Source organism: Rhineura floridana, chromosome 1 (assembly GCF_030035675.1).
Source record: "Rhineura floridana isolate rRhiFlo1 chromosome 1, rRhiFlo1.hap2, whole genome shotgun sequence".
Lineage (NCBI taxonomy): Eukaryota > Metazoa > Chordata > Lepidosauria > Squamata > Rhineuridae > Rhineura > Rhineura floridana.
Genome location: NC_084480.1, coordinates 222,432,487 through 222,452,830, shown reverse-complemented (window position 1 = coordinate 222,452,830; position 20,344 = coordinate 222,432,487). Strand labels below are relative to the sequence as shown.

The 20,344-nt window shown below is 39.2% G+C and overlaps 1 protein-coding gene across 3 annotated transcripts in view; it reads left to right on the top strand.

Moving 5' to 3' along the window:
- Window positions 1–20,344, top strand: part of ATP9B (ATPase phospholipid transporting 9B (putative)) — a 298,695-nt gene that overhangs the window by 16,013 nt on the left and 262,338 nt on the right. For all 3 annotated transcript variants that reach the window (XM_061594081.1, XM_061594072.1, XM_061594090.1), the window contains exon 2: window positions 10,745–10,918. In XM_061594081.1, coding sequence (XP_061450065.1) covers window positions 10,745–10,918 — 174 coding nt within the window. The remainder of the gene's footprint in view (window positions 1–10,744; window positions 10,919–20,344) is intronic.

Below are 20,344 nucleotides of genomic sequence, written 5' to 3'. Positions count from 1 at the left end.
CTTTTCATGTTCTCAGCAATTTTTTGTTTTTGTTTTTGTTTTGTTTTGTTTTACATCCTGAATAATTTGGTGTCACCAGCAAGCTTGACCACCTCCCTATTCAACTGTAACTCCAAATTAATATAAACAAGTTAAAAAGCACTGAGCCCAATACAGTTCCTGGGGGATTCCACTTCTTAGATCTTTCCAGCTTTAAAGAGGCGGGGAAGATCAGACTTGAAGAATGTTACCACTATAAGAATGAAGTAGTGACTCCAAAGCAGCATTATTGTTCAGGGTACAGAACCAAAATGAGGTGCCAGAAATTTTGAAATGCAATGGGAGAGCAGTATGAAGGCTTGCTAGTTCACAGTGAATTAAGCATTAGGAGTAATGCACAAATAAATTAGAGTTTTGCTTGAATGATCAGGGCTTCCATATTTGAACTCCTTGAAGAATAATGGGGTATAAATGTTACAATAGCTCTTTCATGATAGTGTATGTGTAGAAGTATCCTATGGATTGCTGCTGTTTTTGTAGTTCGTGTAGTGATAATGTGACAGAAAATAACTTTTAAAAAAGATTTAGATATGATCTAAGCAGTAGACAGCAAAACACAACTGGAATGTAATGCACTCATTTTGTTACTCTGTTCCTTTTAAAAGCCATCAAAGTTTGAGGAGAACATGGTATAATTTTCACAGCAGATATTTATATAAAAGTTAATTTTAAAGTATGTATGGTAATCTCTCTTTTTCTCCTATTTTTTATTGTTAGAAGTTGTTTAATATTAATGTTTTTCTTTTGGAAGCCATTTTTTCCTCAAGATACCTGTCTTATATCTGATTAGTAACACTAGTGCTGTGTTTCGCATTCTTACTTATTTATTCATGTTGCTTTCAGAGCTTTATTTTATAAAAAGTTTCTAGCGTTACACTTAATTGGTTTGTCACTCATGGTAAACCAGCATCTCAGACAATTAAGCGTACATGGCACTAGATCACAAAGAAGTTGAGATTTTTCCCTATGAAAAATCCATTATTCATCATTGTATTGTTTTTAAATACTATGGTAAAATTTCTTATACAATAGGAAAATTGCTTTTTGGAGAAGAATAAATTGCTTGCCAGTTCAAAGGCTGCATTTGAAGTCAAGTTACTAAACATCATGCTTATTTGTTATCTTAGTATTTGGCACACTTATATAGTTAAAACAGCACTTCTTGATTTTAAAAAAGTTTTGATAAAATACATCCTGTTTTCATAAAAAGTATGAATAATTTTCATTCTTTAGCTTCTGACATGATTATAAGAAAAGTCTTTAATAGTGAATAGGAATATGTTATTTTTTGCCAAAGATGGGTGAACCTGGTTTTATTGATAGTTCTGCAAGGGAGAATTTTGGTTTTCTCACCCCCCTGCCAAACTCAGATTTAACATTTTAGAAGGGGACAAACTTTAGACATCTTAGAATTTTGTGTTAAAAGCAATTGTCTCATGATTTTTCAGGTTAAAGTATACAATTAATGTAGTGAATTACTCTAGTTTAAACTTATTAGTATTAAAGGAATGCCATCTAAACTATACCAATGCTTATAGTGGCCTGGTTCCCACATAATGCTAAGTCATGGTTGTTTAACTAACCATGAGTTGTTCCACAGATGATCAAACAATCCATGGCTTGTTTCTCCTAACTTTGGTTTGCTTTCCAGCTGCTCTTGCATCATGCCTTTGTAGCTTGGCAGGCATCTGAGGTTCAATGGCTAAACAAACCATGGCAAAGAACACCAAGACATAGTTAAAACAAACCAAGCTTCCTAAGCCAATAACTTTGTGGATTGTTGGCAGTAAACAGTTAAGCTGCTCGGTAGGTTTCACACAAAAATTTATGTCTTTTGTAAGAAAGGAATATATTACCATGGTTTGCACTTTTGTTATCCTTAAACATTGCTTTAGAAATAAAAACAAATAATAAACCATAGTTTAATAAACTGTGGCTTACTGTTATGTGCAAATCAGGCCTGAGAGCTTTTAGTCAAATAGTCATTACCTAACTTAAAGTTTGAAATAGTGATTTTGGCTGCAAAATATTGTGTAAGGTATAGATTTATATCTGGAGAATAAAATAGTTAAGAATTAAAATTTCAACATGAATCAACGTGGTAAAAAAATTATTTTAACCCTCCAGCAGGTGGGATCCAATAACACTGAAAAAAATTAATAAAATGCTTGTGTCAGTCTTCCACAACACCATGTCTGAGGTAGTCCTCAGTCATGACAATGTGCAAATTTCTATGTGGTGTTTCAGCATGCTGTTCTAGGGCTGGTGCCAGGCATGACTGGGCCCTTAGGCACCAGCCTGTCCCGGTCATGCAGTGCTGTAGCCCAACACCACCCAATACTGGCGGTGCAGGACTAATAAGCCCATCCATGTACACCCCCACCTCTCATGTCGTGTGAATGATGTGCGCAAGTAATGTGCATGCCTGCCATCAACCCAGGTTGTGGCGGGCTTCAGCCCCTTAAGGAAGCCCCCACTGTCATCTTGAGACGATGGCAGGCATGTATGCACAGCATGCACGGCATTCACACTGATGGGAGAGGTAGGTGGGGCGTGTGTGGGTTTATTGAAGCTTGTACTGTCTGGATTGGGGGATGCCTGGGAGCTTCTCTCTATGATCCATGGCAGGGTCGGGTTGCAGGACCTGATGCTGTTGCAGATCATGGAATGGAAGCACCATCCTCCCACCCTAAGGTGGGGCTCTTTGGGGACCTCTCTGGGCCACAGGGGCCCTCACCCAGGGCCCAGCCTAGCTGCCCCTTGGCACCAGCCCTGTGCCCCTCTGCTGAGCTTAGTGAAAAATCTGTTATAGCTTTGGGGACCAATTCTATTCCTATTGGAATGACAGAGAAAAATGTCAACAAATATGCACATAAAAGGTTGTATATCCAATGTTAATTCTACTCAGAGTAGACCCATTGAAATTAGTGGACACAACTAACTTAGGTTCATTAATTTCAATAGGTCTACTTTGAGTAGAACTAACATTGGCTAAAACCCAAAGTGCTAGGGATCAAGGTGACCCTGCAAAATATTATCTAAATTTATAGTTGCTCATCATGCCTACAAATGCTTATCCCAGAAACTGTTTGGTCCATTTCATGTGAGAAACAAACATAGAGGGTAGGGGAACACACACACGCACAGTTACTTTCCTTACCATTTTTGGTGATGTTATCAGGAGTCTATAAAACCCCTTTACAAAATTTTAAAAATCATTTTCTCCTGTCAGAACCTTCCTTGTGATCCTGCAAAACGTACTACTATGGTTTTTGGGGTCACTTGAAACCTCAATTGTGTCTGCAAATGTTTGCACAAAACTAGCCCTCTCACTTCAGCAGATGGCCAGCCTTAATGACAGCTCTTAGTCAAGGACCTGTCACAGGTGTGGGGAATCTTTGGCACTGCAAACTGCTAAACTACAACTCCCGCCCACCCCAGCAAACATGGCCAATGACCAGGGAAGATGGGAGTTGTAGTTCAGCACATCTGGCGGGCCAAAGGTTCCCCACACCTGACCTATAGGTTGCTACTTTTCTTTGTTCATGGAAAGAACTCTGCAAAATGTACTATTGAGTGGTATCCTCAGTACTTTGTTTCTTTTGAAGGACGCCAGTGACAATTTAGTCTTTAGATTTGATGAGATAGAAGCTTGTCCTGTGCAAATCTGTTTACCAACATGCTCTCACAATGTTTTATGCCCTGTGAGAATGTTGTAATTGATTAATAATTAGCACAATTCAAAGGAATGTGCCTAGTAATGCAGTATGCCATACAAACCTGGAAAATGTGGCATAACATTCTGACAGTGTATCAAAGTATCATATGTTTATGATGTGGACATATATATTGGGATGGACAAGTGTGTTCCAACAACTTGAAAACTAGCCCAGGCAGTGATTGAGAAACTGAGAACAAATGGTTCTAATGGAATATGACAAACATTTTTTCCTCTTGCTGCTGGCCAGGGGATTAGCTAGGAAGAATATGACTCTGCCTGGCACATTGAAAAACAAACCAGAAATTCCCCCAGAGTTCCATGTCACAAATCCAGAAGTGCATAATGACGTAGCAATCGCAGAACAGAATTCAAAGCATGTGATTGTTCTTTAAAACTGAATATCCTGTAACCAGATGATTTCTACATTACTTTCAAATACATGATCAAATGGTGGCCAATGGTGGTTTTTCAAATGTGGGCACTGGCTGTTTAAATACCTTGTATTATTTGCAAGACAATGCACAGTGGTGTGAACATCCCTCAAAACATACCTTCCTGGCAGGCCAAGGTCTAAAATTTATCAAATTCCGAATTGAAGTCTATATATATATATAGCCAGTTTATCTGGGGCATCAAGGAAGCTTCAAAACTGGTACAGCCCACTGCTGTTGAGCCCAAGAAAAAGGAAAGGTGTTTTCTGTGTAATCAACAGAATGATCTAAAATCACAGTGATGATATGCTTCATGTAATCATTTTGTCTGTCTTACTCATGCAGTTGCAAAATGTGATTCTGAATCGGCTGCTCAGATAACATTTGCTATAGATATAAAGTATGTGAAATCTGTTGTTATTGCCCCAATTTGTAACTCATAATTATTGCACTGTTACACTTGTGCTATTATACTTTTATAATTATGTTATACAGTAACTTTTTATGTGTCAAAAATGTGGGGTCAATTAAAACCTACATACCGTTTGCATGGATTTTTGACCTTCACATTGTAAAGGTGACTGATGTACAACCATATTGTTTTAGTGAAAAATGAATTGTCTCTATAAAGGCATTAGTACTATTTTTATTTGCAAATGGTAGCTTGCTTAATAATGTTGACTGGGTATTTTATTTGTATCGCTTTCTTGGGGTGCATTTGACCCCAACATCAGATTGGTACAGCCATTTTTTTCTATCAATAGAGGATTCAATTTTTTGTTAGAAGGCACATTTCACCATGGAGAACTAATAAGAAAAAGAAGAAAATCACCCATTGCTAATGCTATGAGGGTGGCAAAGCTGACACACTTCATATGATGAACTCTTTTGCATGTAAATATATTTTGGAAATGGGTAACATGTATCCTTTTTTGGACTACATGGATCAGAGTTCCTGTGGATCGATTGGTTACAGTGTTTGGTTATTTAAAAATGATTAATATGAAGAATGAGAGAGTGTATTTTTAATTTATTAATTGCAGCAATAATTTAGACTGCACAGCAATAGAAATCTAAGGAATTGCCCTTGATTTTTATCACTAGATTAATAAATCATGGTTTGTAATCAGTATTCTAAAAGTAGCATATATATTTAATACAGATGAGAAAAGTTGCAGCCTACTGATGTATTCAAAGCTATTTAAGACCTTTCATAGAATTACAGAATAGTAGAGTTGGATGGGGCCTGTAAGGCCATTGAGTCCAGCCCCTTGCTCAGTGCAGGAAACCAAGTTAAAGCATACCCAACAGGTGGATGTCCAGCTGCCTTTTGAATGCCTCCAGTGTTGGAGAGCCCACCACCTCCCTAATTTTTATTGTGAAATATATTATTTTGGGGAGGGGAAATTAGTTCTGATGATCAGAAATTATTGTTATATGGATGAACTTTATATAACATATGTTACAACCTTTAATATTTAGGATTGTATCCGTTGGTTGCACAAACAGAAAGCAGCTCACACAGCAGATATTTTTCTTTCCCTCTTTTCTCTTGTACATCCCCCCCCCCAAAAAAAACCTCTCTAAAGGGTCGGGGAGCCCTCCTGAACAATGGAGCCTATTGTATGGGACTCATGAGGAAGATACCCCTCACAAGCAGACCAAACATAGGCAATCCAGATGGCCTGCAACTTTTCCCTAAGTGAAGCTCTGAAGGCGCATGGTTAAAAGCCTCCAGTGCCTGGCTAAGAGTGCTAGAACAAAATCCTTGTACCAGCTCCATGATTTGCTCTGTGACCTAGCATCACTGGACTTTCTTGTGTTTTGACCTTGGAGTGTTTATGACCTTGCCCCTGTGAGTGGAGTTGGGACTGCTGGATCTGGTTTCAACTGAAGCAGGACAGTAACCAAATTTTGCATGGTGATTCCTAAGATTAAGGAGGAGGTTTTTGTTGATGGTTGTATACAGTTAAGTACCGTTTTGAATCAAGATAGTAGACTGAACCTTTCTAAACTGCACTGATTTTAATCACATTCAGCAGGATTGTATATTATACTTTATCCAACAGCATTAGGAAGGAAAATAATATTTCTTTTTCATTAAGAACTAAAAAAATTAAATTATCTGTTTAATTTCTTGGTTTCTTAGAATTTCTGAGCAAAGCTGGATACTTTCCACTAGTTATTTATATCCTGCAACTTCAACATAAATTTATGTTCCAAGGTGGCTAATAAAGTAGAAGGATTAAATGACTACAGGAAATAAAAAGGCATACAAATGAAAACAGTAACATTCTATTCAAATAGAAATCAAAATTGTCCTATATTAAAAACACTAAGAATAATGGTGTTTTGCATGTTGCCTGGTGCCTAAATTATAGTAATGATGGTGCAAGGTAGACCTCCCTGGAGACAGGTTTCAAAAGTGAGACGGTGTCGGAAGGCAGAGCTGGGGTCCCAATCCCGGGGAGCTGGATCCCGGAGAGTTGGGAGAAGAGTATTCGGATGGATGGCAGAGGGAAGGGGGAGGAACTTCCCCCCTTTGGAGCGAAGACGAAACAGAGGAACTGCGAGTGATAAGGTCGCTTAGCAACGGGGAGCCTGAGCCCTCCCTGGACATTCTCACGCCTCCCCCTCTTTCAGGCTCAGAGCAAGAGGGGGAAGAGGGAGGGCTGCTCACAACCGAAAAGCGGGGAGGCAGTTTACCATCAGCCCCTCCCCTATCCCCCATCCTGGAATCGGAAACTTCAGAAGAGGAGGGGGTGATGCTTCCCCCCTCACCGCGCACAAGCAGACAGCTGAAAAGACAGGAGAGAAGGGGGGGAAGGCGGGCAGTACCTGAGGGGCAGTTAAGGAGGAGCGAAAGATTGCGCGCCCGTTCGGCCCCTTCTTAAAGAACAGGCGGGAAGAAGTCCCTTGCTCTGTCAACTTTCTCCCAATGCCGCAGGACCTGTATCCCTGTATTGATTCATGAGAAAACGCAGTCTTTGTTTGGACATTACCCTAATAAAACACGAATTAACTACAATCGTTGGTCTGGTTCCTGAGTCACATCCTGGGCCTGACAGACGGCACTACTGAAAAGGCTGTTTCTCCAGATTCCATCTATTTTACTTCAGATTGTGGGGACACCTGAATGAAGGCCTTAGGTGACATTTTCAGTGAATGGATGGACTGATGTAGTTTGATTGAAACTTGACCCCATTATATTTGCCATATATTTGAAAAGGAGCAACTTGCTGCACAACTGAATGTGTCTACTCTATATTGCAAGCATAGGAATGCTACTTTTTCTTGGTTTCATGTAAATGTTGGGGAAAACAGAAATCCTCTGAAACAATTCTCTGAGCATATACAAAACCTGATCTTGGCTTCCTGTTTCTAGTTCCTTGCAGTGCACCTTTTGAAAATATTTTGTGGCTACAGAAATATATCCCATTGTGTTTGTTAGGAGCTACATGGAAGTAAGTGTGCATAAATTGTTGTTTTAGGGTGTAATCTTGTGCTCACCTTTCTTTGAGTAAGCCCCATTGAGCATAGTAGTCTTCACTTTCAGCTAAACAGAGGATTGCTTTGTTTAACAAATATTGCATGTTTCTAAAACAGCCATGTTAGTATCTTCTAGACATTTCTTCTACAGTCTTGGTTTTTAAGAATAATCCACAAAACTTAGTATGTGAGTTAGGCAATAATTTTAACAGTCTGTTTTTACTCTTTATGTTTGGCATTTATTTTTAAAATCACAACCTTTGCAATAAAAAAAAATCCTCAAGGGAGTTTACAACACTTTAAACAGCAAGAATAAATAACACAGTGGGTTGTATCTGGACGAGTTTCTTTTGCATAATGAGTTCCTCTAGATCCAGCCCTTTGTAAAGGGATGAAAGCAGCAGAATGCTTCAGTTTAAAGAACAAACCATAACACTTTTAGAATCATGAGTGTTATACTGTAAGACCTACTACACACAGTGAAATTGTTTTAGCGAAATCTTTCTTGTCATTTTTAAAAACATAGCTTTAGATGGTAACATGCTCAGCAGTAATGCTCTGTTAATGATGGGTCATATTTTGTTTGAAATTGATGCAACTTCTTGCACTGATGGCATTTAACATAGTAGGTTTTAAATGTACCCTGTGCAGTTCTCCATTATTATACCTATTGAAAGACACTGTTGATCACTTTTAACAGTATAGTTATGCATATGTCTTCAATTGTGACAAAACAAATTTAATAAATGAACTGGGATTTGGCTATCACAACACTGATGGTTAGAATTAATTCTTTATAGCATAACATATTTTTTCATCCCTATCAGTGGTGCAGTTAACACTGTCTCTCCTGGTAAATTTGTTGAGGAAGAAGAGGAGGAGGTGTAGAGCACTGCTTGAAGAATTCTTAACTGTGTGATTTCTCCTGTCAAGTAAACTTGAACAGAGTGCTGCTGTGTAGAACTGTTAAGAGATCCAAGCAAGATTTGTTCACTGTAGTGGTTAAGGTGCTGGACTATGACCTGGGAGACCAGGGTTTGAATCCTCACACAGCCATGAAGCTCACTGGGTGACCTTGGGCCAGTCACTGTCTCTCAGCCTCAGAGGAAGGCTTGGTAAACCACTTCTGAATACTGCTTACCATGAAAACCCTATTCATAGGGTCGCCAGAAGTTGGAATTGACTTGAAGGTGAAGAGGAAAATTCCACCTCTGAGGGTCGTTGGTATTAGTATGTAGATAAGGTGGAAGGGGATGGATGTTACAACAGGACAGGGCAGACATAAGATGAGTATGTGCGTTGTTACTTCCCAATAATGGAGAATTACCTGACGAATCACAGAGCCAGATGGAAGCGGGAAATAGGTAAAGCCCCTTATGTGGGGAAGAAGGCAGTCTCCCACCATAGCGCACGCTAGCAGGGACTCCTTGCAATTGTAAGTATAATTGTAAGCTGTAAGCTTCAACCTGCCTCAGTGTCGTTTCCTGGACGAGGACTCCATTAAGGAGAAAATTCCACAACATGGTTTCTTTAGGAGGGGCAATATGCCTTTTGCAGAGCTGCAGCAAAAGGGAGATTTCTTCCTCTTCTGATTCCTTCCTAATTGAAGCTTACTCTCCTGTGTACATTTAACAGCTGCTGAAAACACTATATTTCCTGATTCCAAAAAGGTTTCCGATTTGCATGCTTATTATTTATTTGTTTGTATTTTTACATACCTGCCCTTTCACCAAAGAGGATTTTAGAGCAACTTACAGAAATCAGTACTAAGATAGTTCTAAATTAGTGGTGGGGAACTTTTTCAGCCCGGGAGCCACAGTCCCTTTTGGGCAACCTTCTGAGGGCCATACATGGGTAGTGGGTGTGGGCAGAGGCAAAAATGGGCAGAATAACACATGTAAATGTTACCTTTGTACAGTAGCTCATACAGACACCCATACACCTCTGTCTATCCTTTATCCAGACAAGCAAGAGGTATTATCAGGGGTCAAGGACAGATTCCATCCAGGCAAAACCATTCAGGGTGTGAAGCAGAGCCAGTGAAGGATGTGGCCTAGGAAGAGGGGGTGTGATCTGGAAAGAGTTCCAAGGGCTAAATTGGTCCATTCTTAATAATTCCTTTTCTCCCAGGCACTTTAGCATGTGTTTTTAAATTGTTTTAAATGTTTAAATTGTGTTTTAAATTGTTTTTAAAAGATGTGTTTTAAATTTGTATATGTGTTTTTAGTGTTTTTAGGTACTGTAAACCGCCCAGAGAGCTTCGGCTATGGGGCGGTATATAAATACAATAAATAAATAAATAAATGGCAGTATTATGTTACTTGAAGGATTGCTAGATGTTTACTGTTCCAGGATTTTGCTTGCATCTTACCTGTACTATCATTATTTATGGCAAAATTTTCATAAAAGGGACACTGAAACAGCATGTTCTTTCCACTTTCTAGGAATCTTGTCATTTTCAGCGTAGCATGAACTTTTTGGCATGTCATCAAATTTTTCCTTAGTTGTAAATGTTCCATGGGCTCTGGCAAATTCTTTCTTATATTGGCCTGGTTTGCATGTAACACTAAGCCAAGTGTGAATGACCAAGCCTGCTGGTGCAGTTAGAAAATCATGGCTGCTTCACTCCTCCCCCATCCTCCTGTGTGCTACTAGGAGCTACTAGGAGCCATGGCTTGACTTAGTGTTATGAACCTGGGCTCATGGTTTGTCTCCCCAAGCAGTATGCCAAGAACAAATCTTGATTACAGCTCATGGCTTGTTTGGAATGAGACAGACTATGAGACCAGGTTCAGGCATAACACTAAGTAAAATTATGGCTTAGCTTCTGATAGTGGGGCAGCAGGAGTTGGGGGGGGGGTCTTGAAGCACCAGCATTTGTTTAACTACACCAGCCCACTTGGTCATTCATTCTTAACCATTGTTTGGCTTAACAGTATGTGCAAACAAAGCCATTGTATGTTTAGGTATTTAGAATGCATATGTAGCAGCTAATAAGAATGTTATCAGTTGTTTGTTGTCTGTCTAATCCTCTCATTTATTTCTTTATTTTAAATCTCAATAGGTACCAGGTAGAAGATGAATCATCTCATTTGGATGAAATGCCCCTAATGATGTCAGAGGAAGGGTTTGAAAATGATGAAAGTGATTACCATACTTTGCCAAGGGCCAGAATTTCTCAGAGAAAACGAGGTTTAGAATGGTTTGTCTGCGGTGGCTGGAAATTTCTTTGTACCAGGTTTGTTTCTTTTTTTTGGTGATAGCTTCATTTCTGTCTTGAGCTTAAGTAAATAATGTGTTTTTAACTCGGAGAATAGTTTAAAGCAAAATTATTCTAGATTAAAAAGTCAAGTATTTGAAAATTTTCAAGTATTTAAAAATTAAGGAACTGCAATTATGGGCCACTATGGAATTCAGGGGGCAGGGGAAGATGAACTGAAATAGCAGAAGGGAAACCAAATAGCTCTTTCTGCTGCCCTTTGGGCAGACTTTGGACGCAAAGACACTATATCGGGAGGTTACGGTCTTTGAAGCCAGTTGTTCCTAATCTAGCTCAACAGTTACTTCATTAGGGAAAAGAAGGGCTGGACTCTGTGAAGCTCCAGGGTGACTGCTGAGGGTAGGAATTTTAGCTTAAAGAGTGTGTACTAAGGTGCAAGTTGTTATTGAGTCTTTCTCCTCTCCCGCAGGTTACTTTGGAAGAATGTAATCTCCTTTTGACCATGAGGCAACTGTGGTGGGAGGGGGGAACTCCAGAAACAGCTCAGTGGTGACTGGCCATGCTCACTCGTCAAGGGCTGCTGATGTCTGGCTTAAATAAATACAGAGAGTTTTGCATACAGAATTCTGCTCCCTGAGCCAAAGGTATTCCTGTTATCCATGAGTGAGAAGGATGAAAATTTCAAGGCAGTGCATGTTTTACAGTAAAGTGGGTATATATTTAAAAATTATACTTACCTGCCAGTCTTCCCCGTATATGTGAGATGACTACATGTCTGTTTCATGTATATTTTGGGGAAAGGCATGCTGGGGCACCATAGCCAATTAAAGCTTCTGTAGCATGCTTCCATGATGTATATGTATGGTGACAAAAAAGATGTACACTATGAGGTTTATATTTGTGGCATCTACCTGTGGCTGTAATGGGTAAAACAGTCTTCTGTCCAGGTTGGTGTTCCCAAGTTCCTATGACTTGGTGCAGACTTAATATTATCTCTTAATCATGGTCAGGAGGTTGGGATCATGTTGTGAACTCACAACTTTTCACTGTTTCCTGTTGCACACAATTTTCTCTTTCCTGTTTGGGAACTCCTGTTTTAAAGGTAGCATATTGGAATGGTTACTTGGGTTAACTGTTGATATGCAAACCATGGGATTTTTTATTACATTTCCTTCCAGAGTTAGCATCAACGTCAATATAGACGTAACACCATACCATGGTACATTCAAAAAGGGAAGAGAGGGACTTGAAGCATTCTATCCCTTTCCTATCAATGGTGAGAGATTCTTGTATATGTGGTGAGATAATAGACTCTTATGTGTTAGAGTACATATCTCGACAAATGTGTTGCCCTCTAAGGTAGGCTTTGTGAACCGTTGTCTTTGGCACCTTTGGATCTGGCCAGTCCCCATGTGGCAATTAGGCATACAACAAAAGGGCCCTTTGGTGAAAATAGGGCCTTTTTTCAAAGCCTGATTTTAGGGGGAGGGGTCAGTGGAAGAGAGAAAAGCAGGTCAGGTGGCCCATCCAGCTTTGCCCCTGCCCACTCTTAGCTTCCCCCTATGGGAATGCAGGCCTGGACATAAAAAAAGGTTCCTAGCCCCTATTTTAATGGGCCACAGTATTTTTTTTAAAGTTGTGAGAGTTATTTGCTGTCATTTGTTGTTGTTATGTGCCTTCAAGTCGATTACAACCCTATGAATCAGCGACCTCCAAGAGCATCTGTCATGAACCACCCTGTTCAGATCTTGTAAGTTCAAGTCTGTGGCTTCCTTTATGGAATCAATCCATCTCTTGTTTGGCCTTCTTCTTTTTCTACTCCCTTCCGTTTTTCCCAGCATTATTGTCTTTTCAAGTGAATCAGGTCTTCTCATTATGTGTCCAAAGTATGATAATCTGAGTTTCATCATTTTAGCTTCTAGTGACAGTTCTGGTTTAATTTGTTCAAACACCCAGTTATTGGTCTTTTTCGCAGTCCATGGTATGTGCAAAGCTCTCCTCCAGCACCACATTTCAAATGAGTTGATTTTTCTCTTATCCTCTTTTTTCACTGTCCAACTTTCACATCCATACATAGAAATCGGGAATACCATGGTCTGAATGATCCTGACTTTGGTGTCCAGTGATATATCCAGTAGGTTGAATCTAGAAGGACTTCCTCTATTTAGAGATAGCTATGTTTTTGCAGTTGTGAAGAATATAACAGAGTTGTTACGTAATGGAGTCATTGCCCCTTTTCTTGGACTTGGAAGAGTTCAGGATGAGAGACGTTGGTTGCAGATTTATGATTGTAATTTCTTTTTTAGGGTGGATTGTTTTTGTAATGAAAATTAGTTCAGATTAGCTTTTTAAAAACTGTGTATATTTAGCTAAATGCCGAGAGTTGTAACCATCAGAGTTGTTCCTCTAGTGCAACAGGCTTCCTTGGGCACAATGGAACTTCCTCTTCCTCTCCTGTCACCTCCACCTCAGCCCCCCAAGTCCTCAAAATCAGCTCTGGAGAGTTGGGAGACCATATTGAGCAGATGTGGGGAGTGTGCAGCAGGAGGAAGGAAAATGCAAGTCTTCCTGCTTCATTTGTGCAGTGTTGGCTACAACCCTGAATCTCTAGTAAAATATTAGTTTTTTATATGTATGTGTTTCTGGTGTTGAGATGTAGCTATGATAAAATTAAGGTTCAGATTTCATGCTAGTTGTTGTTTGAGGAGAAAAATAAAGGTTAATATGATTTTCTCTTGCCCTTTGGCTCATTGGTGATTGTTATTGTGATCACTTCATTACCATCAATAGCCTTGATCCCTACTTTATACAGTTACTGGCTGCTGCCATTGCCCATCCTATTTTGTTTGCCAAAAGGTCCTTTTTCCTAGTCTCCATTAGCCTTACAAACTGTCATTAATTTAGGAATTACAGTAGGCAAAAGTTCCACTCGCAGGCCTCATTCCTAACTTTTTTATGACCTGGAAAGAGAGATGGCAGTACTGTTTCACTGATGTTCCCGAGAGCCTTAACACTAACGGTAGGTAATATCTTGAGTTGATTGATGTTGGTGAAAGGGGAAACGTAAATTCATTAACTGATGATAAGTTAACATTTCAGCTTTAAAGGTTAGAAAGTACATGTAACTGATGACTCTAGAGTGAATACAAGTTAGAATTATCTCCCGGTACTCTGCTGTCATTTATAAACCTCTTGTGTTGAACTCTCATGCTTGACTTTAGCAGTCTCTTGAGTAAATTAGTATTGCGTTGTCAGAGCTCTCTCATTTTTGGCTTACATTAAACATAGCTTTTCACAATAAAAATCTGCAGTAGTTAGTAATGTGTAGTAACGTTCTAAAGATTTGTGCTGTTATTTTGGACTACTGCACCATATGCATGTGCCTCTGAATTCTGTATGCAGAATTGCAGCTGTATTCATTAACTTTGGGTCATCTCCTCAAGCACATTTATATAATCTGTTTTTATGCTTATGTGTTCGGAGGGGGGAAAGACTGTATAGAACTATAAAATGAAAAGACAATTGAGAGTTGTCTTTGCTCCTCCAGTCCCTGGTAACTCTCTGTATTACTTTACTTATTGCTGAAGCTGATTGAAGATCAGTACAGTTGTTAAGCCTTTTCAAGCGCAGTGCAAGAGATGGAGCTGAATGGTGTTCACTTGCAATAGCTACGTGTTCTTGCATGTGCCATTGTCTTCTGAGGTATGGTTTGTGGCAGCACACAAGCAGCGACCCATTTGTGGAGCTCCCTGCCCAGAGCTTAAATGATCTCCGTTTTTATTTATGTTTTGCCAGTATTTGAAGACTTACCTATCTGCATTCTTTTACACTGTTATTTTATTTTTATTTATTTATTATTTGATTTATATTCTGCCCTTCCAGCAGGGCTCTGTAGATGTGTTTTGTTGTTTATTTTAATGATTGGATTACTGTTTTTACTGTTTGTTTTATTTTGTAAGATGCTTTAAACATCTCTATTGGAAAAGAAAGGCAGGATAGAAATTCAACAAAAATTAAAAATAGACTGGAATAAATCCAACTTTTATAAAGATGCAGAAGTTACGGATTTTAAGCCAAGTATTTAGTTTTTCTTATAGGAGACTAGGCTTTGAAGTACATGCTTTGCTAGTTTCATCCTGATTTATCTATTTCCTAAATTGCTGTGTGACATCTCTCTGCCAGCAGAACACATGTCCACACATGCAGCGGGGTTCCTTTTTCTCTTTTCCTTGTGTAGCCCCTTGTAGGCCCCTAAAATCTTATCCAGAAGACTGGGAATTACATGTCAGTCCTGCAGAGGGGATATAACATGGATGTTAGTCACTATCTATTCCTGGCTTGAACAAGATGATAAAGGTATTGTAGTTCATGAAAGAAAAAACAAACAAACTCTGTTTATAATTAGAGTTTGACCAATAGATTAAGCCAGTATCTTCTAGCATTGGCTATGTTATCTTGAGCAGAGCTATTTTGAAAGGCAACTTTCTGTATACTTAACTATTACCTGCTCTGGTTTCATGAAGAAGGCTGAAAATTTTAATTTGTGTTACAGAATTTTCTCCCTGCTCTTTTTACTGTAGTGAATTGTATCTCTTGAGCTCTGTGTCAGGGTCTCTTGTGTAAAATTGTTACAACAGTTAATGTCCTTTTAAAAATTTTCCCTTCCATAATAGCCTATTTTTGTTGTGATCCTTGCACTAGTTACTATATTCATGTGTATCTATCCAAACATGATGATCTGGCACTTCCATGTAGCAAAACAGAAATATGGATTCATATATTAAGCTGCAATGCTATACATACTTGTCTGGGAATAAGCCCAATTGAACTCAGTTGTACATACTTATAGGATTGCACTGGTAAAGATATAGGGCGTATGGAGAGAGTGTGTGTTTGTAGGATATCTAAAGGATAACGAGCTTCAAGGATATCTTACTAAATTTCAGTTTTCCTCTAGAGTTTTAAAATAATAGAATTGCTTGCAATTTATGTATTTATTAATTATTTGATTTATATCCCGCCCTTCCTCCCAGCAGGAGCCCAGGGTGACATAAATGGCATTTAAAAATGTCAATAGCATCAATATAAAAATGAAAATATCTAAGCTACTTTTGCTCAAATATCTTAAATCCAAATATGTACTAGCTACAAATAAGGAAATATTCAGGGCAAATTACCCTAACAGTGTCAAAAGCCTCAACAAAAGGGTTGAAAACATCATGCTCTCTTCCTTGAGCTTTTAAAGTACAGTAGTTATGTTGCTAAGTGTACTACTTTTAACATGGGAATTTTGCCTTCCTCAAAATTGGCAAAATTCCTGTCTTATTTTCAGTTATCTGTAAAGCAGTGAACATCTTCAGAAAAAAATACATTATAATCTATGTTCATAACTCTTACAGATTCTGAAAACACAACTAGTTTTTAGCTGTAATCATTTCTCCCCTTTTTAATTTTAGACATTCTCTTTTAGTTTCTGAAATTATAATGCACATAGATCAATACTCTGAAGTTCTTTGGACTAGATTGATTTCTCTCTCATGAGATTTCCATTCAAGTGATCGATCATTCTCTCTCTCTCTCTCTCTCTCTCTCTCTCTCTCTCCCTATGAAAATGGTGCTGTTGAATCCATATGAAATGAAAGGGATATTAAACACTTGGATTAATTTGGACTCTAAGATGGCCTGTACACTTTCAATTAATCTGGAACACATTTGTTGTGCAGAAGCATGAGAAAATGTAGATCTTTTAAGAATGGCATGACTACTGTGTTGCTTTAGGCCTGATTATGAAAGCTACCCCTTGTGTACATTAATTACAGTATGTTTTCTTGGTAGATGTACTTTTTGATTCACTAGAAAAGACAATAATGCTGGGAAAAACATAAGGGAGAAGAACAAGAGGAAGACCAAACAAGATGGATTGATTCCATAAAGGAAGCCACAGATCTGAACTTACAAGATCTGAACAGGGTACTTTATAACAGATGCTATTGGAAGTTGCTGATTCATAGGGTCCCCGTAGGCACATAACAACAACGCTTATCCCTGGAGCTGAAGCTTTTATATTGTCTTTTTTGATAAAAATCCTATTCTGAGTAATTTCCTTACTGTTAAGCTTAAAATGGCTGGAAAGTAGTTTTTTTAAATGGTTTTAAGCTTAGCTTTTGACTTGGCAGAAAGCATTTCATATGCAAAAAAGTTCCAGTACCAGTTTTTTTAACAGTTGCTGCTATTTTTGAGGTACATCTCTACTCAGTGCTACTAGGATTTTTCCCCCTATTCTTTCTATACAAACCAATGTTACTATACTGATAAAAAGTTAAACTTTAACAAAGTCCATTCTGTCTCCTAAACCAGCTGATCATTATACTCCACTGGGTTGTTAACTTTAATTATTTATTTTAACTGGAATATATGTATGTGTACATGAGGTAAAGATGAGATAGCTAAGTAGTAAAACAACACCGCAGCCCTCTCCCTTGGATCCCTGCATCTTTTTTATAATAACAAATTAATTAGATTTTCCAGTGGCTATGTAAATTGAAATTGTGTGATTTTGTCTAAAACCCTTTTTAAATGAAACAAAAAGAAAAGTCAATTAATGCATTGTTAGAGTATGAGTAGAAGTATGTGGTTCTGTCCAAAGCATTTAGCCAGTGTATTGGATATCAGGTGATAGATGTGTCATGTGTAGGTTGAGTCAAAATGGAATTTGTATCTCATTTGATATGCTGCCTGTGGTCACAAGAAATCATATTTTGGTAGAGCTTGATAACTTTTCTGAACAAATCTAGAAGCCCATGCCCTAAACAAACCCAGCTGTGTCTGCCTGGGTACCTGATGCAGCCCCATTCCAGGTCAGAGGGAGAGGTGGGAGGTTTGCCATCCTGAGTCAAAATTCAGTCTCCCTCACCAGGAGATCAGTCTACACTGTCTGGGTTCAAGTAATTGTTTGTGGTGTTGGGCCAGAGAGACAGCAGGGGGATGTTATTAATGTACCAGTGTCCACCCCACTGCACTATAACCTCCCCAACTGAGCTGGCAGAGGTAGTCTCAGATGTGGTGCTGTGGGACTTCAGTATCCATGCCAAAGCTAGCTTGGGACTTCATGGCCTCCATGAGAATCATGGGGCTGTCTCAATTAATTGCTGTCTCAACACATGTCGCCAAGCATACCCTTGACCTGATCTTTGCCACAGACCAAATTGATAATACTCAGTTGATGGGGAGGGGGCTCCTTGTGAGTCTGTTGTCATCAGTGGCAACTGGTGCTCTATGGACTTGGTGGGGATGCTAGGAGGTCCCAGGGGCATGGCCAAGTTGCTCTGATATTCTCCCCATCCTCCTCCCATGCAAAGCTACTGTGGACACTTAAGCATTGTGGTTTTATTTATATATTTATTTAACAAAATTTATATGCCACTTAAATCAGTTCAGTTCTTTATTTGTTTGCAGGGCCAAAGGCCAACGCAAATTAAAACAGTACATATACAGTAATTTAAAAACAGATGAAGATATTTAAAAGAAACATTTAAGAGAGGATCTCATGCAGGAGGACTTGCCTATGTAATATCTCGTAGGGCAATGTAATTGACCCTAAGTTTTCTTGCTGCTATTACAAAAAGAGCTACTTTGTGGGTTACTTCCAAATTATGATCGGACATTAAAAAGATGATTTTTTCATCGAGTGAATAAAGCTGAGGGGTTTCTAACCATTTACTGAAAAATCTAATTCTGGGCTGGGTATAAATTGGGCAATAGAACAGAACATGGGGAAGGTCTTCCGCCAAGGGTGAGCCACAGACACAATTCCTTTGGGCCTTAGGAACACCGGCTAGTCGACCTTCCCTGTCGGCATTTGGTAGGGAGAAAAAACGTAGGGCTGTAAACGCCCGTCTGAGAACAAGGGGTATTGGTTGAAGGAGATAAGTAGAGCAGTGGGGGTCAAGCTTAAATCGCCAGTACCAGGGAGATAGATATCTTTGAGTTGATGGAGGATAGCCTATCCTGATTCATAGAGTGGAGAAATATGTATTCACGTAGAGATTTGTTATTTGACATTGCGTTAAAATCCTGCACTGGAAGATGGTAAATTGATAACAATTTATTTAATTTAGAGCGCCATAAGGTAGTAGCGAATGGGTGATCAAAACATAATTGTAATAATGTCCTGGTCTGGACCCATTGAGTGATCTCAGAAATTTCAGAAGGGTAAAATGTATGAAAGCCATCAGTGGCAGGGAGCCCGTCTCAATTCGAGTCATCGCAGCAGATGTTCCCACAGGGAGAGATAGCAAGCACCTGAGAAAACTATTTTGTATAGTTTCCAGGTCTGTTACGATATTATAATCCCAACCCCAAACGGCTACTCCATATAGGATTTGTGGGATCACCTTTGCTTTAAAGATCTTTAAAGTAGGGAGGATCTGGCCGCCCCCAACAGATCGAGAAAATTTTAAAATTGTCCCTATTGACTTAACCGCATGCGATTTGATATATTGTCGGTGATATTGCCAGGAAAGAGTATCTGAGAAATAAATATCCAGGTATTTAAATTCTCGAGGTTGTTCTAACTGATGGTCTGCTATCTGCCAGCGATGTCCTTTGAATCTTTTCCCAAAAACTAGAACTTTGGTTTTATCATAGTTAATACTGAGTTTTTCCTTAGAACAATAGGACTGTAGGGATCTCAACATCTTTCTAAGTCCAATTGGAACTAGGGAAAGAAGGACCATATCGTCGGCATAGAGAAGAGTCGATACTTTCCTTTGGCCAATAGAGGGGGGAAAAATTGAGGTCCAGATAGAAAAGGAATAATGTCATTTAAAAACAAATTAAAAAGCAGGGGAGCTAAGAGGCATCCTTGTTTGACGCCTCTCTCCACTGGTATCGGATGAGAGAGGGCTCCGGAGTGAGGAGTTCTAACTATAGCAAAGGTGTTAGTGTATAAAGTACGGATAAGATATAGCAAGCGGGGATCGATGTTCAGATGATACATTATACCATAGAGCGTTCCTATCAATCGAGTCGAATGCTGCGGCCAAATCAACAAATGCTGCATACAGATGTCAAGTAGGACCGGCGATAGACTGTTTTGCCAGAAAATGGAGTGTAAGGCAGTGATCGATTGGAGAGGAGCCTTTACGGAAACCGTCTTGCTCAGGATTTAAAATCTGTTGTGCCTGGACCCAATCTTCTAGTTTGTTAAGAAGAAATTTGGCGTAAAGTTTGGATACAACGTTCAACAGGCTGATTGGCCGGAAATTAGCAGGGTTGGAAGAGTCACCCTTTTTATAAATGGGAATGATTATGTTACATCTCCAACCGTCGGGGATGGTGCCAGAGTCATTTATTCTGGTGAATAGGCGGGCCAGAAAAGGGGCCCACCAGTCGGAAAATTGTTTAATAGCTTCTGGTAAAAGGAAATCCTCTCCTGGGGATTTT